Consider the following 26,734-nt stretch of genomic DNA (forward strand, 5'->3'; position numbering starts at 1 on the left):
TTTATTTAAACAATGATGATTTTTTATATAATCCTAAAGATATAGCAAATCAAATAAGTAACTTTTTTGTAACTATTGGTCCAAACTCAGCAAAAAGTATTCCAATTATAACTAACTCAAGAAATGATTTAAATCTTCCGATAATTTCTATACTTAATAACTTTTAACTTTCCATTAAAGAGTTTGAATTTGCTTACAAAATGCTAAAAATCAATAAAGCGATGGGCCCAGGTTAAATAAATGGTAACATTTCAACTAAAGATAGCCAAAGTTACACCAATATTTAAAGGGAGGGGGGGGGGTATTATCAAATATAACTAATTATCGTTCAATTTCTGTACTTTCTGGTTTTTCAAAGATTTTTGAAAGGATCCTTTACAATAAAATTTATGATCATCTTTCTACAAAAAAAGTACTAAATACAACCCAATATTGGTTTAAAAAAAATAATTTCACTGAACACGCAGTGCTTCATTTGACTAAAAAACTAAGAAATTATGGAATCGGGGTAATTTTCTAAAATTACTTAAGAGCAATTTAAGCGATTGTAAACAGTATGTGCAAATTGATGTATCCTCTTCAACAAATTTAGAAGATATAACATGTGGTGTCCCCCAAGAGTCTATACTAGGACCACTTCTTTTTTTCATTTATATTAATGATCTTTAAAATGCCTCAAATTTAAAAACAATAATGTTTGCTGATGACACAGACTTTTTTCTGTCTAGCAATAATATCATAACACTATTTAACAACATGAACATAGAGCTGATTAAAATTTCAAAATGGTTTAAGCCAAATAAGTTATCAATTAGCATAAAAAAAATTAAATGGACTCTATTTCATCCAAAATCCAAAAAATATCTTTTGCCAAATGATATGCCTCAAACATATATAGATAATATTCAAATAAAACAATCAAAAGTTATACTTTTTCTTGGTCTTTTTATCGATGAAAACCTTACGTGGAAAAATCATATTGAAACATATAATAATAAAAATTAATTCATGATTTTATAATATTAAAAATTAAATTTTCCCGTGCTTTTAGAAGAATTTGTAGTAATAAGCGCTTCTTGTTATTTTTTAATAATAGATGTTATATCTATTTTTTTTTACCAATTTTACGTTTGTTTATTTTATATAATTTTAAACTATAGAAAGTGCTTATTTTTAAATAAAATTTTATATCTACGGAATTTATCAAGGGGCTTGGCGATAAGACATATTAGTCTTCTTCTCGCCCCTGCTACATATATATCTTGTTATTAACATTCGGTTTGTATATATTTAAACAGCAAAAAAAAAAAATAAAAAAAAAAAAAAAAAAACCTTGCGCAACAAAGTTTCAAAAAATATTGGAGTATTATATAAAGCGAGAAGTTTTGTAAATAGACACGCATTAATTCAACTATATTACTCACTTATTCAATACCATCTAAATTATTCAAATATCGCATGGGGTAGTGCTAAAAAAAGTCAATTAGATCCTCTTTATTGGCAACAGGAGCATCTTTCACGACTAATAAACTTTAAAGATCGTTTTACTCATGCAAAACCACTTTTATTCGTTCTTTGCTTTATATTTAAATGTAAGATAAACTTAACTCCTATACCTTTTCAAAATTTAAATGCGATAAAGCCCAAAAACAAATATGATCTAAGAAATGACAATTTCATTTATCAACATTATTCGCATACAAATTTTGGTAGATAAGATATAAGAGACAAAGGTCTCTTATATCTTATCGCGGAGCTTTTTTGTGGAACCAAATAGTTTTATAAAATTTTGATTTTTCCCAAAGTTGGAATTTTTCTTCTTTCAAAAACAAACTGAAAAAAATTATTTTCTCAATAGAAAATATTTTCGAGGTCTTCTGATCTCGTTTCTCTTTTATAAATGTTATCTAAATGTAATTTAAAATATTTGATTTTATTTTTTATTGTTTTGTTAAACGGTGATTTAAAATTGAAATACCTTCGTTTATTTGTATGAAGGTTCTTAAACGGTATTTACTAATTTAAAACATTGGATTTGATTTTTTATTTTTTTATTAAACGGTGTTTTATAATTGAGATACCTTATTTTATTTATATGGTTTTCTTAAACGGTATTTACTTTTCATTTTGTATTTTTTTGAAATAATTGGTTTATCATTTTTGTATTGTTAAACGGTTCTCAGTGACAGGATCATACGATCCTCTTCGAATTTCCGTTTTCTTCTTATATTATGTACCAACGACATTTTTACCAGAAAAAATTATAAAATGAACAGAAAAAAAAAGTTTGACTTCAAATTTCAAGTTCGCTTCTTGCATTCCACTCTAAATGCCTACTAACGTTATTGTTTTATTTTTTTTAAGAATTATAAAAAAATTCATAAAAGTTATTACTTTCAAAAAACGTTTACAAAGAGTTTATAACTTTTTTTTAATTGCGTTTTTCTTAAAATACGTAATTAACATCTTATGGCCAATGCCGGATTAACCCCGGGTTCCTGGTAGTCTAGGCGCCCGGCCCCCAGAAATTAGGGTACCAGCTGGGCCTCCGATTTTTAACGTATATATTATTTTCTATATTATATATGACTTGACATTATAAATTATTTTCATTCAAATAGCAAGATTGAAGTAGTTTTTAGTGGCAGTGACAAATTTAAAACAAATTTTTTTCCCCCAATCATAGACAATTTGAAAATGTGTTTGATTGTGTTTTGAAAGGCTTTTTGCTTACGTGTCTGCAGAGAGAAAGTATGATTTTCTAACTAGTTTTCAGACCTTGACCGTTCCTGCCATTATTGCTGCTGCCAAATTCTTATGTACTATTAATCCTTCAGACTTAGAAACACAATTCCCTGATAAAATTATCCAGTTTTCCAAGTTCATGGCAAATGAGAAGAATATATCAGCAGTTGATTGTTTACAAGCAATTCGTAGGAACAAGTTAGAATCAGTTTTTCCCAATCTTAACATCACATATCTGATTTTTCTTACCCTTCCCATAACGAATTGTAGTGTAGAAAAAGCATTTTCAAAAATGGCAATACTTAAAAATGACCTCCGTTCTTCAATGTTAAATGATCGTTTAAAAACTCTTTGTTTAAGGACAATTGAAAGAGCACTGTTAAAAAAAGAATAAACTTTCAAGATGCTGTATTTAATTTTGCAAATGTAAAGTTTGCAAATGTAAAGTTTTTCTGTAAACAAAAAAGTAATCTTGTGCTTTTTGCATTCATTTTTAAATACATTTTTTAGGAATGAAGCCCCAAATATTTTTTTGGCTCCCGGCCTCCAAGACCCTTAATCCGGCCTTACTTACGACGTTTTGAAAAACAGCTGCCGTATATTACTGTTTTATTTGATCAATAACTATATGTTACATTTTTTAAATTAAACAAATCTATGTAAGCGATTCTCGATGACAACATTATACGATCTTATGCGAAATAAGATCGTAAAAAGTAATAAACTTCTCATTCATACGTAGTTATTTTATTGCAACAGAGACAAAATGTCCTAAAGTATTACTTATTAAAATGGAAGCCTTAAAATAAGACCCGTGTAAAAAAGACTTTTGTTATTCGTGTTACCAATCCATTAAGGCCACTAATTAATAATTATTTTTAGTATAATTTTAAACTAAATTAATAAAAACAAAAGAATAAAATCATCATCACAAGCTTATAGTAAATTATCATCGTGAGAGTTAAAAATTATAACAAAAAGCGTTTTTTTTTAAATACTCCATACTATAACTCCTAAGGGAAACATCGATTGTTTTACCATTTTAAATCTACTTTAAACATTTATATATATATATATATACATATATATATATATATATATATATATATATATATATATATATATATATATATATATATATATATATATATATATATATACATATATATATATATACATATATATATATATGTGTGTGTGTGTGTATATATATTTATACATACACTTTTTATAAATTAAGTTAAAACCATAAATTAGTTATGCTTCTAAAAGAAAATGTTCGTCAATTATATTTTATCTAAAGATAAAATTTATATATATTAATTCTATTATTAACCAAATATATTATATTATATGTAATACATATTAATTATATTATTAACTAAAATAATAATAAAATAATTAAACAATTTGTTTGCTGTTTTTAAAATTTTTCAAATAGTTTAATACTGCGATATTTTTCTTTGTTGACATTGTATCTGGATGGTTGATACCTAAAATTTCAGTTTGTATTTTATCAACAGAATAATAAATTTGTAAAACTTCGTTATATTTTCCAATTTTGCTCAAACAGCTTGCGATATTGTGTTTTGTTGACATTGCATTCGGATGGTTGATACCTAAAATTTCAGTTTGTATTTTATCAACAGAATAATAAATTTCTAAAGCTTCATTATCTTTTCCCATTTTGCTCAAACAGTTTGCGATATTATTTTTTGTTGACATTGTATCTGGATGGTTGATACCTAAAATTTCAGTTCGTATTTTATCAACAGAATAATAAATTTCTAAAGCTTCATTATCTTTTCCCATTTTGCTCAAACAGTTTGCGATATTATTTTTTGTTGACATTGTATCTGGATGGTTGATACCTAAAATTTCAGTTCGTATTTTATCAACAGAATAATAAATTTGTAAAGCTTCATTATATTTTCCCATATTGTACAAGCAGAGTGCGATATTACTCTTTGTTCCTATTGTAGACTGATGGTTGATACCTAAAATTTCAGTTTGTATTTTATCAACAGAATAATAAATTTCTAAAACTTCGTTATCTTTTCCCATTTTGCTCAAACAGTTTGCAATATTATTTTTTGTTGTCTTTGTATCTGGATGGTTGATACCTAAAATTTCAGTTCGTATTTTATCAACAGAATAATAAATTTGTAAAGCTTTGTTATATTTTCCCATATTGTAGAAACAGAGTGCGATATTACCTTTTATTCCTAATGTAGACGGATGGTTGATACCTAAACATTCAGTTTGTATTTTATCAACAGAGTAATACATTTCTAAAGCTTCGTTATATTTTCCCCTATTGTACAAACAGAGTGCGATATTACTTTTTGTTCCAATTGTAGACGGATGGTTGATACCTAAAATTTCAGTTTGTTTTTTATCAACAGAATAAAAAATTTCTAAAGCTTCGTTATCTTTTCCCATTTTGCTCAAACAGTTTGCGATATTATTTTTTGTTGACATTGTATCTGGATGGTTGATACCTAAAATTTCAGTTCGTATTTTATCAACAGAATAATAAATTTGTAAAGCTTCGTTATATTTTCCCATATTGTACAAACAGAGTGCGATATTACTCTTTGTTCCTATTGTAGACTGATGGTTGATACCTAAAATTTCAGTTTGTATTTTATCAACAGAATAATAAATTTCTAAAACTTCTTTATCTTTTCCCATTTTGCTCAAACAGTTTGCAATATTATTTTTTGTTATCATTGTATCTGGGTGGTTGATACCTAAAATTTCAGTTCGTATTTTATCAACAAAATAATAAACTTGTAAAGCTTCGTTATATTTTCCCATATTGTAGAAACAGAGTGCGATATTACCTTTTATTCCTATTGTAGACGGATGGTTGATACCTAAACATTCAGTTTGTATTTTATCAACAGAATAATAAATTTCTAAAGCTTCGTTAGATTTTTCCATTTTGCTCAAACAGTTTGCGATATTACTTTTTGTTCCCATTGTATTCGGATGGTTGATACCTAAAATTTTAGTTTGTATTTTATCAACAGAATAATAAATTTCTAAAGCTTCGTTATCATTTCCCATTTTGCTCAAACTGAGTGCGATATTATTTTTTGTTGCCATTGCATTCGGATGGTTGATACCTAAAATTTCAGTTTGTATTTTATTAACAGAATAATAAATTTGTAAAGCTTCGTTATATTTTCCCATATTGTACAAACAGCTTGCAATATTACTTCTTGTTGCCATTGCATTCGGATGGTTGATACCTAAAATTTCAGTTTGTATTTTATCAACAGAATAATAAATTTCTAAAGCTTCGTTATATTTTCCCATATTGTGCAAACAGAGTGCGATATTATTTTTTGTTGCCATTGTAATCAGATGGTTGATACCTAAAATTTCAGTTTGTATTTTATAAAGAGAATAATAAATTTCTAAAGCTTCGTTATATTTTCCCATAGCGTACAAGCAGAGTGCAATATTATGTTTTGTATAAAGCGTGAATTCATTATCATCACTATAAGTTTCTGTATTAAAATTTTGAACTGCTCCTAATATTTCGATTGCTTCTTCAAATAAACCTTTACTTAAAAATAATTTTGCAATAGCTGTCGTCATACGATGGAAAGTTTTCGAAATTCTTTCTTTATTGGTACGAAACATATAGAGAAAATGAAAAGCAAAATGGTTTCCGTAATCCCGGTGATCTTTTACTTCCTTCAATTCATCTTGAAAATAATTTCCAATTAGATCAAGATAAGTATTTGTACTTGAATTTCTCTGTTGAAAACATTTACATGTCAACTGTGTAAGTTCGTGTACCGAATATTTTTTATCATCAAAACAGTTTAGTAAAGAATAACTCATTAGTAATCCAATGGCTTCATCTATTAAATATTCATCGTTTATTTTCATATGATTTGAGATTTGGATTATAAATTGTTTACTGATGTTTTGAATCTCGCAATGAGATAAACAGTTTAATATATTAAATGGAAAAGGTTTATTTTTTTCTAATTTTATTAAAACTAAGTTAATTGCTTTTATTGCAGACTTTGATTCTTCTTCGGTTGGAAAGTTATTATTGTCTAATATTTCTGATGGTCTTGATCTATATCGATCTATGTATTTTTCTATCGAAATTTTATGTATATTTATATATTTTATTGCTTGAGTAATAGCAAATGGATGATAACCAAGTTCTTTAATTAAGTTTCTTATGTTTTCATCTGTGTTTTCTTTAATATTATTTTTTACATAAGCAATTGCTTCTTCAAAAGAAAAAACATCAACTAGCATTTTGTTTACATTATTCGACCAAATTCTCCATTGGGAGGTAATCAACGTGAAAGAATTCGGTTTTCTTGAAATGTACATTGATAAATTTTTAACACTTTCATCGTCGACATTGTCAAAAATATACAAGGTCTTTTCATTTTTATAATAGTTGTGAATTTTTTCAACGATCACTTCTATGTTCAAATAATCACCTTTCGAATCATGAACTTCGAATCCTATCATTTGGCATTGGTTTCTCATTGAAGTTTGAAACTTTCCAAATGTTGCGTCAATCCAAACAAAGTTTTTATAGAAGTTATAAAATATTTCACAATATTTTCTGGCAATATGTGTCTTTCCGACACCAGACATTCCATATAATACTAATATTGACTTGCTTGCACCTTGTAAAAAATAATAATGAATTTCACGAAGGAGTTTCTCGCGTGAAAATAAATTTTCTGAAAAAGGTTGAATACCTAAAAATAAACGCAGTGTTACATGTATAATAAATACTTATTATCTCAATTAAATTAAATTTATTATAATTTATTTAGTAAAAAGTTTCAACTTTATTCTTAATAACGCGTATTAAGTCGAATTTAAAAAATTCTTTATATATATAAAAGTATACTTGTTTTATATAAATTTTATATACTTAAAAAAGATTTTGTAAACAAAACTTAATATAATGTACTTTGTAAACGTAACAATTTGAAAAACTTCAATTAATTATTTCTACTCTAAAGAATATAAAAGTATAATTCAGCTTTGCACTAAATTTAATTTTTTATTGAGCTTGGAGTTTAAATTTTGCCTGTAAAGAAAAACTTATTTTTTTTTGAATGCATGTATTTTACCAATCCGTTGACAAATATTTGGATTTATATAAAATTATTATTTTTATTTTATATTTGCTTTTTGTTTTTTTATTACGAATTTTAAAAGTTGTACAAATTATTCAATTAATAAACATAATGTAATATATTATTAATAATAAATAATATTATATATATATATATATATATATATATATATATATATATATATATATATATATATATATATATACACACACACACACACAGCCATAACCACAATATTGGGGGGGGGGGGGGAGGGCAGGATGGGGGGCAGGGGTTTCTCCGATTAAAAAAAAAAGGAGGGGGGGGGAAGATAGTTATGATCAAGAAAAATTTGAAAATAATAACTTATAATAACTAAAACAAACCTTTTTAAATTAGTTTTTGGCTATACTTATTGCAGAATTCAGAGAAGTAATTTAAAGTAGTAGTTTAATGACCATCTAAAACCATATACTTTTAAATATGTATGTATATATATAAATATTATAAAAATATAAATAATAAAATAGAAATATATATATATATATATATATATATATATATATATATATATATATATATATATATGTATATATATATATATATATATATATATATATATTAAACATCATTGCTTCTAACAAGGCTGCAAGCAGCCACTAATTAAAGTTGGAAGTTATTGGAAGAGAAAAGATAAAGATTGAAGAGCTAGATAACGATTGACGGACGACTTAAAGGATTGCAAATTATATGAATCAGGAAAGCAAGATGAAGGAAGCGAATTCCAAAGAGCTGATGTTCAAGGAAAAAAACTAGACGAATAAGCGTTTTTGGAGCACTATGCTTAGATTGCGTTTTTGCACCTTGTCTAAAAGAGAAAGGGCATCATTAGAAGATCCGCCCCAGATATGGTAACAGTATTCCATACAAGGCCGGATTTGAGATTTATAGAGATAGAGAATAGAATCCAAAGTAAGAAAATGACGAGTTCAATAAAGAGATGCAACCTTAACAGATGCTAATTTTGCAACTGATTTCATATATGGTTTCCAAGAAAGTTTCAAATCAGCTGTAGAACGAGAAGATCGAAATCAATATTAATGATCAGAAGGTAAGTCATTAGTTTCAAGATGAGAAATTATGTGTTTTTTTAATAAAAATTCAAAAACCATGCTTATGATAGGAAAAAGACTAATAGGATGGTAGTTAGACGAATCAGATTGCCCTCCAGAATTTTTGAAGATAGGGATATCAGATGTCGCTTTCTAGCAGGCAGGAAAACAAGCAGAAAGGAAGACAAGTGGTAAGCACTTGTTAAATAATTTTTAGAGAGTATAGACGACAGCTCCGGAGAACACTCCTGCAAGACAATAACAGGTATGTTGTCCGGGCCACAAACTGTTGAAGAGTCTAGGCAGGAAATCACTTTAGATACAGAAGCTGGAGTAATACAAATGTCAAGCAATAGATCAACCTTTTTGTTGTCAATATCAGGTAGAACGTAACTAGTGGAATCCGGAGATGGTATTGATGAAAAGCTTTTAGCAAACAATTCAGCTTTGTCTTGAGGTGAGGTGACAAAGTCTGAACCATAGAAGAGAGGTGGAATAAAAGATTTGCTCTAATTATTAATACTATTAAAGATTCTCCAGCAGTCATAAGAGCCTAATTTTTGAGATAATATACGAGATTTCATGACCTGAGAATAGCGGGTTTTGGCGTTAGATAAAACATTTTAACAATGGTTTCTAGTAATAAACAGAGTAAACAGTGTTTTCTGGAGAGTTATTTTGCTGATAAATATGGAAGTAACGGTTTCGACTGGCAATCGCAGCAGCACTGTGTTTGGAAAACCATGGAGGAGAGTGAGGCTTGACCTAGAATTGTCGAAAGGGAACGAAAGATTCAATGCCAGCCTGAATTCAAAAAGTTATGTAAGAAACACATTTGTCGACAGGAAGACTAAAGATTTCTATCCACGGGCCATCACGAAGAAAATCACGGAAAGAATCCCAGTCAGCTTTACTGTATTTGTAAGAGGTTCGATAATAGGGGGATTAAGGTGATGAAGAAGAATGAGATATTTGTTTTAGAGAGATAAAACTATGATCAGAAGCACTTAAGGGTGAATGTGGAGAAACTGAGCACTGATTAGGATCAGAAACAAGACATAAGTTGAGTAGAGAAGGTAAATGATTCGGGTTGTCAGGAAAGCGATTTGGAAAGTTGACTATTTGAGTTAATTATTGAGAAAGGCAAAAGTTGCGGGCTTTAATGCCTGCAGAATCACTGACACTAGAGCCAAGCTATTCAGAGTGGTGAGCATTAAAGTCACCGACAACAACTATATTAGCTGATGGATAAAGAGAGAGGGCTTGGTCAATATGATCAGAAATAACATCAAAAAGAGTGCAGTCTTGAGATGAAGGGGAGCAATATAGAACAAAGAGAAAGGCAATAGAGTGAAGTGGTGCTAAACGAAGCACATGAAAGAATAGTCTGTGGATTCAAACCTAGTTTTACGACAAACGGGTGAGATCTTACGAATTTAAATGCCCAGGCCAAGCATGTGACTATTGGAGTCTTTTCGAATTAAAGAAAGATAACCATCAACACTAAGATCGCAAGATGAGACAGCTGAATTCAAATTAGTCTCACAGAGAGCAAGTAGGTCTGGTGAACTTTGCAAGAGATAAGACTCGACAGAAGAAAAGTTGCTTCGAAGACTACAAAAATTAGTTTTAGAGAATTAGGTTTAGAGAACTTGGTGATGATGACGGTTTTTTGTGTTTTATAGTTTTTGGTACTTTATTCATTTTTAAATTAGATTGAAGAACTTGACTCAAAGCATAGATAGTACTCAGAATACTGTTTAATAGCCCAAGCAATTGCCTCATTACTACTAATAAACCATAATCCGTAACAAAGGGCTCCAAAAAAATGCCTCCGCAATGCACACCAAAAATACAAACAGGGACACCATCCATGCGCAACATGGCACTGTTAATACTTTGATATTTTTCAGCTGTTGATGGAATCAGCCTCTCTGAGAGCTACCACAGATTTTGTAAAACTTGACTACCAGCCAGCCTCAGAACCATAAAACTGAGTTTTAAAGCTGTACCCTCATTAGGAGATAATAGAATGAGTTGCCTAGTCATGAAAACAGAGACAAGCAAAACCCATGCATTGAATCAAGAAGATCTAGTATTCAACATCCTAAACTGGAAACAATGTATTAAAAATACATCTGCGCCAGCCTAATAGATGAAGAAAGGGTGCGAGGCTGGTCAACAGATAGAATCTTTTTAGCGCTTAAATCTTTGTTTAGGAGGACAAGACAGAAGCCGGATGCATTTAACATTTGCCTTAGATGAGTATATATTTTAAATATCTCAACAACTCTTGTTCTCAGCAAAACAATCAAACAATTGCCTTCTAATAGAATGCTGATAATAATTCGAAAAAAATTTTGATAATAACATTATTCGATTTGACAATCGAATTGTAATGTGTGAAAACCTCACGTGTATTACAATAAATACTTCATTTTTTGCAATAAAATGCAGTATTGAGAAAATGTAAGGTTTTCGCAGATTTTAAGTTTATCTTAAGAAAAAAAATGCTATAGAAATAAAGTCATTCTATATATTTTACAATAGGTTTCTTATAAAAAAAATATTAAAAAAAAATTATTGGGGCGGTCTAAGCCCTCCTGGCCTGTCCCCGCCCCCCCGGCGGTGACGGCTCTGTATATATATATATATATATGTATACATATATATATATATATATATATATATATATATATATATATATATATATATATATATATATATATATATATATATATACATATATATATATATATATATATATATATATATATATATATATATATATATATATATATATATATATATATATATATATATATTAGGGTGGCTCTTAAAACAACATATTTGAAAAAAACCTGTTCCTACCCCTTTACTTTGTTCTATATAATACTAAAACACTAGATTCAAAATTTTTTTGAACAAAAAATTATTTTAGGGGTAGCCGAAGACCCTTAAAAATTTGACTGGTTCCTAAAATTTTTAAAATAAAAGTTCTTCTAAAATATGTCAACCTGGTACTCAAAAGAAGCGAAATTGTATAAAAACTTCAAAAACAGTAATCACTTTACAAAAAAAGCATGTTTAAAAAAACTATTTTTTTTAAAACTTAAAAATAATGACTTTTTTTATTTTCAGCTTAGAAACAATAGTTTTTATGCATTTATTTAAAAAAAAAATTATTTTTTTGTAAATTGATTATTATTTTTAAAGTTTTTATATAATTTCGTTTCTTTTGAGTACCAGGTTGACATACTTTAGAAAAACTTTTATTTTCAAAATTTTAGGGACCAGTCAAATTTTTAAGGGTTTTGAGCTACCCCGAAAATAATTTTTTGTTCAAAAAAATTTTAAATCTAGTGTTTTAGTATTATATAGAACAAAGTAAAGGGGTAGGAACAGGTTTTTTTCAAAAATGTTGTTTTAAGAGCCATCCTAATATATATGTATATATATATATATATATATATTATATATATATATATATATATATATATATATATATATATATATATATGTATATATATATATATATATATATATATATATATATATATATATTATATATATATATATATATATATATATAAATATATATATATATGTATATATATATATATATATATATATATATATATATATATATATATATATATATATATATATATATATATATATGTATATATATATATATATATGTATATATATATATATATTTATATATATATATGTATATATTGTTAATATATATATATATATATATATATTAACAATATATTAATAATATAATGTAATAATGTATTATTAATATTATATATAATTTTAAATTAAGTTAAGGAAAATACAAAAAAAGAGATGTAGGTTTAATTATCAAGTTAAAGAAAATGCTAAGATCAGCTTACTCTGGTTATGAGTTAAACTCTAAATGTTTTAGTAAATACTCTATGAAATTACAGCGCGAGTAGTGAAAAATGATTTCTCGTGAAATAAAACAATCCACTTATTAAGCAATTGTTCATCTTGGTCAAAATATTTTTCTGGCATTCGATAAATATAAATATACGTTAGAATATAAATATACGTTATTTATTGATCTTAGCATAGCATTTGACGCTGTTGATTATTATATTCTCATAAATAATCTAGAAAATTACGGGATTAAACATATGAATATTAAACAGTTTTAAAGCTATTTGTCAAATAGGAAGCAATATATTTCTTTTAAGCTACGAAGAAACTAATAGTATGAATAAACACTGCCGGGTTCCCCAAGAGTCAATTTTAGAACCACTCTTCATTTTTTAATTTATATTAATGGTTTACGCAAATCTTGTAATTTACTAGAAGTTATTTTTATTAAAATTTCCAGGTGTACTCCTTGACGAAAACGCAACTTGGACAGTCTCTTGATAAAATATATATCTTGAGATTTTACAAGTGTCCAAACGTAAGTAGGGCACTTGTAAAATCTCAAGATACATCGACCTACTTTATAAAGCGAGACCGTTATTAAATCAAAGTTGTTTAAAATTGCTATATTTCTCTTTTATTCATTGTTATTTAGGTTATGCAAATATAACTTGGTGTAGCGCACGTTAAAACAAAATTAAAAAACTCTTTAATAAACAAAAACTTGCAGTTAAAATATTATCTAAAGTAGGCCGTTTTACACACTCGAAAGAACTAATTATGAAGTTGAATACTTAAAGTCTACCAACAAAGCGTTTTTCATTTTTTAATTTTAACCTTTAAAGTTAATACAAAAATAACACTTAACATTAATTCGTTATTCATAATAAATAAGCACAGATACTTAACCAGATGCTTAAACAACATTATATTCAGCTCAAACGTTTTTTTAGTTTAACTGAATTTTCAATATTTATTAGAGGACTACTGGTATGGAATAAAATTATATCTAATAAACTTATAAGTCTTGAAACTCTTAACAAAATCTCACCAAAATTAAACCAATATATATATATATATATATATATATATATATATATATATATAACTTTTAAGTATATATATATGTATATACATATATATATATATATATATATATATATATATATATATATATATATATATATATATATACAATAACATCCTTGTGAACAATAACATCCTTGTGAAATCATTTAAAAGATACGTCCTATCAACAATAACATCCTTGTGAAATCATTTAAAAGATACGTCAATGATGTTCATTCAAGGTTCCAGGTAGAAGAAGATGCGCAAAAGTTTTTAGATCTACTTAGCAAACAACACAAAAGTATTCAATATTCAATGGAATCTGCCGACTTAACCAATACATTAAACTATCTTGATATTTCAGTTACCAACAATAGAACCGGTAGATATAGTTTTAAAACACATCGCAAAAATGCACTCACAACGTTCAAACTAAACCGAACTCATGCCATGACCCTAAAATTATCAATGGTTTTATTGATTTCGGCAATGGAGCACTACGTTTATGCACAATAAATAACATTGATGATGAGTTGTCGTTTTTTATTGATGTATCTGTAGAAAACGGCTGTGAGAGAAAAAGTCTGGAAAAACTAGTCAAGTCTACAAAAGAAAGTGCTAACAACAAAAAAGATCTAACAAAAAATCAACATTTCCAAATGTCTTCAAAAAGATTTGTATGGATCCCTGGCAACACTCCTAACTACAAAGAGTTTTTAAAAAAAACAGGATACGTATCAGTGTTTAAGTCTCCAAAAAATCTCCGAAGTTTACTTAGTTTAAAAATAAGCCTTCACTATCAGTTAATTCCTATCCCAGTGTTTACAAATTAGAGTGCTCTTGTGGCAAATGTTATGCAAGTGAAATTGGACTGAAGATATCGTCTCAGATATGTCAGCATCAAACAAGTACACAACAAGGTAAAGGGGAAATTCAGCTCTAGATGAACATTCCAAAACTTACCAAAGAAATTTCTACTGGAATGGTCACAATACTTTAAAAATAAAAATAAATAGTTATAATAGGAAAGTTAGGGAAGCGTTGGAAATACAACACAACTAAAGTTCCTTTCCCGAAAATGGTTAAAACCGGGATGATCGCAATTAAGTCATTTTGGAAATCCATGTTCAAATTCTTAATTTTCTTAAAAAACTCTTAAACAGAAGCTCTTTCAAAGAACATTGTTTCGTAAATTTAAACGGTTTTATTTTTTGTAACGGTTTTTAATATACTTGATAACGCGGGTATCAATGTTCCCTCAAAATATCGTAAAAATAAATTTATTTTTAACAAATAGAAATTAATCCATAAAAAGAAGTTTTATTTTAAAATATTTATACAACTAAAATCTATTCAAGATGTCAACATTTAATATATATATATATATATATATATATATATATATATATATATATATATATATATATATATATATATATATACATATATATATGTATATATATATATATATATATATATATATATATATATACATATATACATATATATATATATATATATATATATATATATATATATATATATATATATATATATATATATATATATATATAATATTTTTATATATATATATGTATTTATATATTTTACCAATTTTAAAATGTATTCTACAAAATAGAGTGCTCAATGTTCTTAAAAGAACACAGCAGTTATAAATTAGTACAAAGTTACTCAACGAAAATTGTTCTCATTTTACATTGTGTTTCATCAATAAAGACTCGTCAGAAATGAAAGATCATATTAATAAAACTTCAATTTAAACCAAAAATTAAATTACAGGATGTCGCAAATGTCTTAACTACTGTAAATTTTCACACATTTGTGGAATTTGCTGAAACTTTTATAGAAATAATTCTTTGGAAATGATTACTTATGCTTTTTTAAGAAATATTTTTTAAAAGGGGGACTTAATATAACTATTATTTGTAACTATTATTTGAGCTCATTTATTTTTATAATTTTTTAGGAGAAACTTATTTTCGTGCCTACATTTAGAAATTAGTTCCAATTTTTTGTTTAATAAACATTCTTGGCTTGGTTCATGTGGTATTATAGCAGAAGAAGGCAATCAAAGCGACATTGTTCACAGTTACCAGCTCATTGCCTCCTGATTATATATATATATATATATATATATATATATATATATATATATATATATATATATATATATATATATATATATATATATATATATATATTTACATATGTAATGACAGATGAGCTTTTTCAAGGCGCATGCAGCATTTTTTAATGTTTGAGTTATCTAATTTCCGGATATGGAGCAAACTTCAAAAATTTATATGCTTTTACTTATATCAAATAAGGATGCTTTGCAAAAAATTGAGACGTTTGGAGCCTGGGAACAACAAAGCCCTAAAATTTTAGCTACACCTGGCCCAATCGTGAGAGCAATAATATGATAAAATATTTTTTATACTATTCTCAACCAAGTTTATATTCATCGATAAATTTTAAAACTCACAAAATATTTTCTTAGCGTTCAACAATTATAGTCTTATAAAATTTGCAAACCCCTCAAATTGAGGGGGTTCAAACTTTTTATGGTCATAATTTTTGATCGCTAAGAGTTTGAAATTTAAATTGTTTGAAATTTAAAATTTATTGATAAATATAGATTTAGTTAAGAATAGTATAAAAATTGTTTTATCAATTTGTTGCTCTCACGTTTGGGGTAGGTGTGACTAAAATTTTAGGGCTTTATGCTCCCTAACTTTAATCATTGCAATTTTTTGAAAATAATTCGATTTGAAAACAGTACCCAGATATAGTGGTTGAGCGTGAGCGACATGCTGTTGGTAGTTAACGAAAAAGGTGACAAGGAAAACAAAACAATGATTATTTTAATTTTGTTCCAAACAAGCCATTTACGGGGAACAGCTTCTCCATTTTTCATACTTGTATGTAGTATACAAACAGGAAATGAATGTCAGATCACATTTTTTGGAAATTGAGATGGGGTTTCTTCTGGACTTCTTCGAACTTTTTCCTCAATTTCAGAAGCATTTGGTCTTTCATTTTTGAGACTACCAACATCAAGCAGTTTTATTTTAATAATATTATCAGCTATATCTGATTTGTAATTCTAGGAGATATTGTTGATAGGAATGAAAACATTATCGTGCAATGTTTTTATTCCTAACAACACGGTATTTTTTTACTACTTTATTTTCTATGTTATAAGGATCTGGATAGGCACCAGTCATATTAATTAAATCTACAACTTGTTCAACAACGCTGTCGTTATTGTTGAAAATAACTTCTCCATTATGATATTGATTTTCTGAATCTTTCTTGTTCGAAGACCCTTAAAATCTTTGTTTTCCATTTGTATTTTTAAACCTTAACAATTTTTTTCTCCTTTTTTGAGCTCCAGATTTGTGATTGTGATTCATTTTTTATTTGACTACTAAATAAGATTTTAGATAAATTGTCATTAATTATCATTCCAGTAAATAAAACATTCTGTATATGAAATATCGGTGGTATGCATTAAAAAGCGATATGAACAGCAAATTTTTTTAAGCGTAACGAGGGGAGACCACAGAGGAAATGGCCCCAGGCGCAAATGACCAAAGGCGCAAACGGGCCGAAAAAAATCAAGAAGCAAAAAAAAAAAAAAACAGTCAATTTTAACATATAAAGTAATTCTTTTTTAAGCTACATTGTAAAAGAAGCGTATTTTTTTCATTTTTGCCCTGGGCGCAAAAATTTTTGCCACGTCACTGTTCTTAAGTGTCGTATATTTTAAATAAAGCCATTTTTATAATTGAATGTTTTTTACCTAATAACAAATCTCTATATACAACAGAATAAACTATGACATTAAAATAAATTAAAATGTAGAATCAAATAGACAATTCTCTAACATTCATTTATTTTTACTTTAAAATGCCTCAAGTGATTTAAAGTACCATAAATGATTTGAAGTACTCTCACAATACAAACTATAAATGCTTCCAAATATTGTGTCCCAAGTAGTTTCTACATAATTTTTTTCTTCATACATTTTCCTGCAAGAATATTTTTCAAATAACTTATCTTATAAAACAATTTTGATCAACAAAATCAAATGCAATTTGTTTAAAAAGGCAATTATAATATTTTATAATTCACAAGTCCGGGCCCTTGAACATTGCCAGGTCTTAGGATATTATATATATATATATATATATATATATATATATATATATATATATATATATATATATATATATATATATATATATTATATATATATATATATACATATATATATACATATATATATATATATATATATATATATATATATATATATATATATATATATATATATATATATATATATATATATACATATATATATATATATATATATATATATATATATATATATATATATATATATATATATATATATACACATATATATATATATATATATATATATATATATATATATATATATATATATATATATATATATATATATATATATATATATATATATACAGTGCCGGTTGGTGGCGTGTGCCAAGTGTGAAGTGCACACAGGCGGCAAATTTCTAGGGGCGGCAAATTTAAGATTAAGATTTAATGAAAATTTGCCAAAAAATTACGTTGTTCTGATAACAATTATTATTATTTATATGTGTAAAAAATTATATTGATATTTCAATATTTAATTTTTGTAAACAATTTACTTATAAAAATGTATAAAAAAAATTTCCGGGATTCTTTTTTGCTTAATCAGCTTATTTTAGTTTCAATAAAGTTTGTTTCTTTGAATTTGTAGGTTTTCAATGTTGTTATCATAATAACTTTATTATTATAGTTGTTTAGTCGTTATAACATGTTAGTAATTTTGTTTTTTTTTATTAGTGTGTTTAACATTAATAAGGAAGGCATTAAATATTGTTTAACGAGTTTTTAATCAGAAATATCATTTAGCGCAGAGAAACTTTATATAATTTTTATTGTTATTAAATTTCTAGAAAATGGATAAAAGAAAAAAGTTGTCCGGTTTTCAGTATCATCTGAAACGGCTAAAGAAACAAAAACAACGTGATAAAAACCAAATTAAACTAAATAAGTTCAGAATCATTTATAGCTCCAACAATGATTCTGAGGTAAAAACTTTGTCATATGAAATCAATTCAAACGAGATCAGAGAACAATAAGACTTATTGATTTTTCAATTTGGAATAACAATTTTTTCATTAATTAGAGCAACTCTTTATTGAGATTTGAAGAGGTATTTTTATATTTTCGCTTCCGTCTTTTTTTTGTATAATTATAACGCTATACTCGCCTTTCTTAAATAGACCTTTTAGATCGTTTATATTTTAAACATAAAAGTATAAAGTTTATAAACTGCTATTAGGGCAACTTTTGCCCGATCAACACGACAAAGATAAAAATTTTATTTATTTAATCCGATTGTTGTTCTCCGATTTGTTCGATTGTTGATATTTTTAAAAGGATAATTAGGAATTAAGGTGGCAATTCTTTGTTGCACACACTGAGAAATGCCCACGAGCCGGCTCTGCATATATATATATATATGTATATATATATATATATATATATATATATATATATATATATATATATATATATATATATATATATATATATATATATATATATATATATATATAAGCCTTATAAAACCTAAGCGACACTAGGTTGACGAAGATAAAATTTAAAATTTAAAGGCGAAGATAATAACTTTATAATTTATAATTAAGAAATAACTTTATAATTTAAAGAAGATAAACTTTACGATAAACGAAAGAAGAAACCTTACGATAAACAAAAGAAGAAACCATAAGATAAACGAAAAAGACGACGAAAAAAGAAACCTTACGATAAACGAAAACGATGACGAAAGAAGCAACCTTACGATAAACGAAAACGATGACGAAAGAAGAAACCTTACGATAAACAAAAGAAGAAACCTTACAATAAACGAAAAAAAGAAACCTTACAATAAACGAAAGAAAATAAACTTTACGAACTTGACGATAAACTTTACGAACTTGACGAACTGAAAGAAGATAAACTTTACAAACTTGACGAAGATAAGCTTTAAAATTTTAAGACGAAGATAAACTTTAAAAAAAAAAGTGACGCTAACTGTGATCGTGAACGGATCTATTAACAAAATAAAAATCGCGAAATTTTCTGCAACTCAATAAAAGAATTACTTGAGGTTCACGAAAACACACTAATAAAATTTTTTAATGATAAATGCGATAAAATGGAAATTAAAATTTTCCTTATGCAAGAAGAAAACAGAAATCTGACTTTATGAGTGAAAAGTATAAAACAACTCTTGTCGAATTAAATGAAATAAAAAAAACATCACCAAGTATGTACCAAAAAGATAACATAATATTGGCTAAGAACAATAATGACGTAAAAGATAAACATGCAGAACTCGAAGATCAAAGCCGTAGAAACAATCTAAGGTTTCATAGAATCGAAGAAAAGGAGAATAAATCGTGGGAAGACTGTGAAAAAAAAGTTCAAGAAGTCCTTAAATCCAAACTTGGTTTTTCAGATGATGTAGCAATCGAAAGAGCATATAGAACAGGGAAAAAAGAAAACGGAGTGAAAAAAAGCAGAACAATAATAGTAAAATTTTTCAACTACAAAGAAAAAAGTGCAGTTTTAAAAAAACTTATCAAGTTAAAACTTTGGAAAGAAAATCCATCCGTAAACGAAGACTTTAATGAAAGAACCATTGAAATAAGAAACAATTGTTTAAAGACGCAAAAGAATTAAAAGCTAAAAGTAAATTTGCCTAAGTCGTTTACAACAAACTTATTACGCGCGATTTTTAATATAAATTCTTTTATTTCTAATTTTCTAAGTTTAAAAAATGAATTCTACCCACCAAAACAATTTTGAGTCACTATCATTTAACTTTTTAACATTTATCATTTGACACAAATTCAGATCCAGATCTAAATTATTTTAGTGATATGGGAGCGTTGCAAAACAACTGCTCATACTTTTTAACACAGAAATTAAGGACTTTCTAGAGCGGGATTATTTTAATGTCGTTCATTTTAATATAAGAAGTCTAAAAAAAAATTTTGAAAATTTGTGTAACGTAATTTACGAAACTTCAAATACTTTTAATATAATAAGCGCAACTGAAACACGGTGTGAATTTGATGACGCAAAATTTAATTTTACTTTCCATCTTCCAGGTTTTAATATGATCCCACTAGCGCGAAAAGTAAATAAACGAGGCGGCGGTGTTCCTTTTTATATAAAGGAAAACTTGAGATTTATTTTCAGGCCTAAGATGAGTATTTCTGATGATAATATAGAGATTTTAACAATTGAACTTTTAACAAATAAAAGTATACTCCTAAGCTGCTGCTCTCGGCCATCATCTGGCCATATTGAAAGCTTTAATGCATATTTGAGTAACTCCACGTCAAAACAACCAATTTTTTTTTAAAATGCAACCCTATGTCCTTGGATTATTATTGTTTTGGTCATTTTCCGCCATTTTTAGATTTACATTTCTCCTTATAAAACCAAGTCTATAAACATGTGAGTTCTAAAAATAAGCGACTTAGTTAATTTCTAGGTAAGGAATTTGAATATAAAACTCATTTTATAACTAAAAAGTACCTAAATATCAATTATAAATGTTAAAATAATGGACACCTGCCCCAGTAAAATTTTTAGGTGTGCATTAAATTTTTTATGCTTAAAATTTCATATTAGATCATTATATGTTTGAAGAACATTGTGTGAAAAAATCATTTATGCCAAATGCATAGTTTAAAAATTAAATGAAAAATATTACAAAAAAAGCAAATATTGCATATTTCGCTTATCGTATTCAAAATAAATAAAAATGATGCATACTTGAATTGATATACAATTTTTTATAATATACCCATTAAAAATTAGTGATTTACAAATACATACTAATTAATTTTGTTAAAATCTTTTTTTGAAAGTTCATATTTGTCTGATATTATTTTTGGTGCACTTATTATTTGTTACATTGGTGATTGATATCCAACAATAATCATCCCTTTTCGGCCAGAAAAACTGTTCAGATGGACCGTGTGGATGCATAAACTTTATTTTTATATCATTCTTTTTCTTCTCTATCTTCATCTTTTTCTTCGACTACTGCAATCCACCAAAACGAGTCATATATACATGCGTAATATTTGTATTTCTGCATTAGCTCAAAATTAATTAAACTTAAATTTTGGTAACTTGATTTTTTAGTTATATTAATAGATTTTGGATTTATATCGTTACTAGTTTTTTTAAATAACATAGATGTTTTCGAAACTGGTATGCAATGGTGAAATCCTCGACTTCCTGGTATTGTTTTTCCCTTCTCAAATCGTTTATTTTATGTAGCTCTAACATTAACCATAGTTCCTTTATCAATTTTAAAGAACTTTATTGTGAGCATTTTTAGAGTGCAAAATTCAAACATTGCATCGATTGTTAGTATTTGATTTTTCTTTGTACGTTCTCTTGCTGTTGTTCGTTTTACTGTCCCACCTATTGCATCACAAGAATATCTGCATCACAAAAGACTAGTTGCAAAAGAATGTCCATTCAGCTTCCAATAAAAAATCTTTTGAACGATGGCATAGATTTAGAAAACTTTTATAATTTTTATACTGTCCTCCACATACATCAGAAACGTAATACAATTTGAAAATTAAAGAAGGGTTTCTTCAATATAATATCATAAAATATATTTGAAATCAAATTATCTTTTATTTATTTTTTATACACTTTATAAACATTACAACAATTGCCATTTTTCTTTTCAAATCTTTTTCCAAAGTAGTGAAAATGGTGGTTACAAATGCTGGATAGTTCTTCACAGGCACACAACTCAGATCTCCATAAAATGTTTTGACGAGTATCAGTGTCTAGGTCATGTAGTAAAAAATCTCTTTATTTCTAGAATATGTGGTTTTATGGCATTCTGACTTCAAAACTTCACCAATATCATATGAAATCATTTTGATAATGAATTAAAAAATGTTATACTTGCAAATTTAAAAATGCACAATTATTAATTGCATTATTTATGTAGAATTAATTGCAACATTTAAATTAGATGAATATATCTGAATTCAGCAATTAAACTTTGATAATTGGAAAAGACAAGGAACCAAGGATCAAAAAGGAAATAAAAAAATGCATTAAAAAACTTTCATAATTTAAGAACCGCTTAGATTTAGATTGGAATTATCACTTTTTCCTAAAGTACTTTGGCGAAAATTGAAAAAAAAATCAGAGAATTTAGGGTTGTATGGCCTGGTTGTTATGACATGAAATTACTCTTAGGAAAAGAAATACAAACTACACGTTTATTTCAGGAGCGGATCCACGATTTTTTGGTGTTTGAGTTAAATAACTTCCAGTTAAGTTCTATACTCCAAACCTTTGAATGTTCATACTTATGTCATTTAAAGATGTTTTGCAAAAAGTTGCGCTACAAAGAAACTAGGAACAAAAATACCCTAAAAATTAGAAATCTAAAACGTGGGGGAAATTTATTTTTTGAAATATGAATTCTAATATCCTAAACTAGGTAGAAATTTCTTTACGGTAATAAATTTCATTGAAAAATAATGATTTGTTTAGAAATTATACCTAATTGAACAACCCCCTCGTTTTAAGGGGGTTGTAAACTTTACATGGTTATACCTTTTGAATGCCAAATGATTTTTTGACAAAAATTTAAAAATATGTACAACTTTTAGTCTTATTAAAGCAAATAATTTTTCTGTTTGAAAAAATCAATTCCCCTCACGTTTGTGCGGATGATTTCTACTTTATAGGGTATTTTTGTACCTCGGCTCTTTGCAGGGCAATTTTTTGCAAAACATCTTTAAATGACATATGTATGAACATTCAAAGGTTTGGAGTATAGAACTTACCTGGAAGTTATTTAACTAAAACACCAAAAAAGCGTGGTCCGCCCCTGCAATTATATATCGTCAGCTTGGAATACAAGTGTCGTATCGAAAATTTTTTATACTATTTATAAATATGAAATTTTCTAATTTCTCTAAATTTAAGGATGTGTAAATATAAAAAATGATTTTTGTATAACGTTACAATATAACATTATACAAAAGTAATTTTTTTCATTAACATAATGTTAAATTTTCATAAATTAAATAACTATATTTTTATAAATAATTTTAATAAATTATCGATACGACACTTGTATTCCGAGCTGACGATATACATTTTTAGTACAAAAGTAAAATATTTACAAAACTATGCATTTGGCATAAATGATTTTTTCTCACAATGTTCTTCAAACATACAATGATCTTATTTGAAATTTTAGGCTTAAAAAATTTACCGCACACCTAAAAATTTTACAGTGGCAGGTGTCCATTATTTTAACATTTATAATTAATATTTATGTACTTTTTAATTATAAAATGAGTTTTTTATTTATATATTTAAAATGAGTTTTTTATTTATATATTTAAATTCCTCACCTAGAGATTAACTAAGTTACTTATTTTTAGAATTCACATGTTTAAAGACTTGGTTTTATAAGGAGAAATGTAAATTTAAAAATGGCGGAAAATGACCAAATCAATAATAGTTGCTAAAATTAAAACAACCATTACTCACGAACCGTTGGGAGTTAGACCTTGAAATTTTGGGATTTGTCTTATTTTATAATGTACTAACTATGGTATAAATATAAAGAAAATCCAAGGGCATAGGGTTGCAAGGCCTGGTTGTTTTGACATGGAATTACTCATTTGCAAAATAATATTTTAAAAACAAGTTTAAAGGAAAAGAGAATAAATTATATAATAGGTGACTTTAATTTAAATTGTTTTGAGTACCACGTAAACAGTAACATTAAAAAGTTTTACGATGATTCATTCCAAAGTGGAGCTATACTGCTTATTAACAAACCAACTAGAGTAACCTCAACGTCAGCGACCTTAATTGACAACATAATATCAACCGATATTTTTAAGGAATCTCTTAAAGTAGGTATAATTAAAAATGACGTTTCGGATCATTTCCCCATTTTTTTCTCCATTAACATTGAGAAAAAAATAATAAAAAAGCAAGAAAAAGTCTTTTACAAGCGCTTTTTCAATGATAATAATATGGCATCATTTAAAGATCATCTATTCGAAGCAAATATAATGTACGACAGATTCTTTCAAACCCTTTATGAAATTTACGATGTAAATTTTCCAAAACGTCAATTTATAAAAACCGATAAAAGTTTAAAGTCACCTTGGGTCAATACAGATCTTAAGAAATCCTCAAAAAAAAGCAAAAGCCAGAATTTTGAAAAATTCTGGCTTTTGAAAAAAAAGAATTTGAAAATGCATTTAAAATGCTGAAAAATAACAAAGCAGTTGGTCCTGATGACATAAATTGTGACAGTTATAGATTCATACGACGATATAAATTATATTCTTTTCAAAGTTTTTAATGGTTCAATTAATCAAGGAATTTTTCCAGACAAAATAAAAATTGGCAAGATTACACCAGTATTTAAAAGTGGTGAACCCTCAAATGTCTGTAATTATCGTTTAATATCTGTCCTCTCTGTTTTTTCAAAAAGTTTAGAGCAATTTTGTTTAACCAAATATACAATTATCTAACTATTAATAATATACTTTACATGAACCAATACGGCTTCAAGAGAAACAACTCTACAGAACATGCAATAATTCATCTCACTCGAAGCATAACTGAATCATTTGAAAAAGCAGAACTTACTTTAGGCGTTTTTATAGACTTGTCTAAGGCGTTTGACACAATTGACCATAAAATACTTTTTTTTTTTTTTTTTTTTAAACTTGAACATTATTGAATGGTATTACTGGAAAAGCTTTAATGTTACTTAAAAGTTACCTGAAAAGTTGGAAACAATATGTCCACGTCGAAGGATCTTCTTCACCTTACTTTCTTAATATAATCTGTGGAGTTCCACAAGGATCTATACTTGGACCCTATTATTTCTAATTTATGTAAATGATCCCTATCAAGCCTCCAAATTAACAACAATCATGTTTGCTGGTGATACTAACCTCTTCTTATAATGTAATAATATCAGTAAACTTTTTAAAGATATGAATATTGAGTTAACAAAAATCTCTAATTGGTTCAAATCAAACAAACTATCGCTCAATATTGAAAAGACTAAATGGACTCTCTTTTATCCATCATTTAAAAAACGTTTACTCCAAAGTGATATGCCGATAATTTATATTGATGATATTCAAATAAAAAGAGTAACGTTTACAAACTTTTTAGGTATTATTATAGATGAAAATCTATCCTGGAAAAATCATATCAGAAACTTATGTAGTAAAATTGCAAAAAGTATTGGAGTCTTTTATAAAGTAAGAAGCGTTATGAATAAATATCTACTAATTCAACTTTATTACACTTTTATATATTATTATATTAATTATGCTAATATTGCGTGGGGAAGCGCATCCAAAAATAATTTAAAACCACTTTATTGTCAACAGAAGGACATTGCACAACTTATAAATTTCAAAGATCGTCTTGCTCACTCAAAGCCTCTCTTAATTAATATGAATACTCTTAATATATATCAAGTAAACGTTTTTAATGTTCTTTGTTTTATGTTCAAGTGTAAAACCAACTTCTCTCCAACCCCCTTTCTTGATTTATATTCTTTAAAATAAAAAAATTAATATTTTTTAAGAAGTTATACTTCTATTA

General features: G+C 26.8%; 1 protein-coding gene across 1 annotated transcript; it reads right to left on the reverse strand.

Annotated features, from left to right (window-relative positions):
* Positions 1 to 4,031: 4,031 nt before the first annotated feature.
* LOC136074642 (uncharacterized) lies at positions 4,032 to 17,199 on the reverse strand. Its single transcript, XM_065786981.1, has 5 exons — positions 17,158 to 17,199; positions 16,932 to 17,078; positions 9,312 to 9,480; positions 4,239 to 7,493; positions 4,032 to 4,042 (listed from the first exon to the last, which is right to left on the reverse strand). Exons 1-5 carry the CDS (start codon positions 17,197 to 17,199, stop codon positions 4,032 to 4,034), a joined length of 3,624 nt encoding a protein of 1,207 aa, XP_065643053.1.
* Positions 17,200 to 26,734: the final 9,535 nt, after the last annotated feature.

This window comes from Hydra vulgaris, chromosome 01 (genome assembly GCF_038396675.1).
Source record: "Hydra vulgaris chromosome 01, alternate assembly HydraT2T_AEP".
NCBI classification, from domain to species: Eukaryota; Metazoa; Cnidaria; class Hydrozoa; order Anthoathecata; family Hydridae; genus Hydra; species Hydra vulgaris.

Excerpts from the sequence above, each read along its gene's own strand:
- LOC136074642 (XM_065786981.1), bottom strand. The coding sequence starts at position 17,199 with ATGACTGGTGCCTATCCAGATCCTTATAACATAGAAAATAAA. Across the intron at positions 9,481-16,931 it reads CATCTCAATTTCCAAAAAAT|AGCAAATCTTTTATTCCACC; the intron begins GTGATCTGACAT and ends ATTAATAATTAG. Across the intron at positions 7,494-9,311 it reads TGATCTATTGCTTGACATTT|GTATTCAACCTTTTTCAGAA; the intron begins GTATTACTCCAG and ends GTTTATTTTTAG.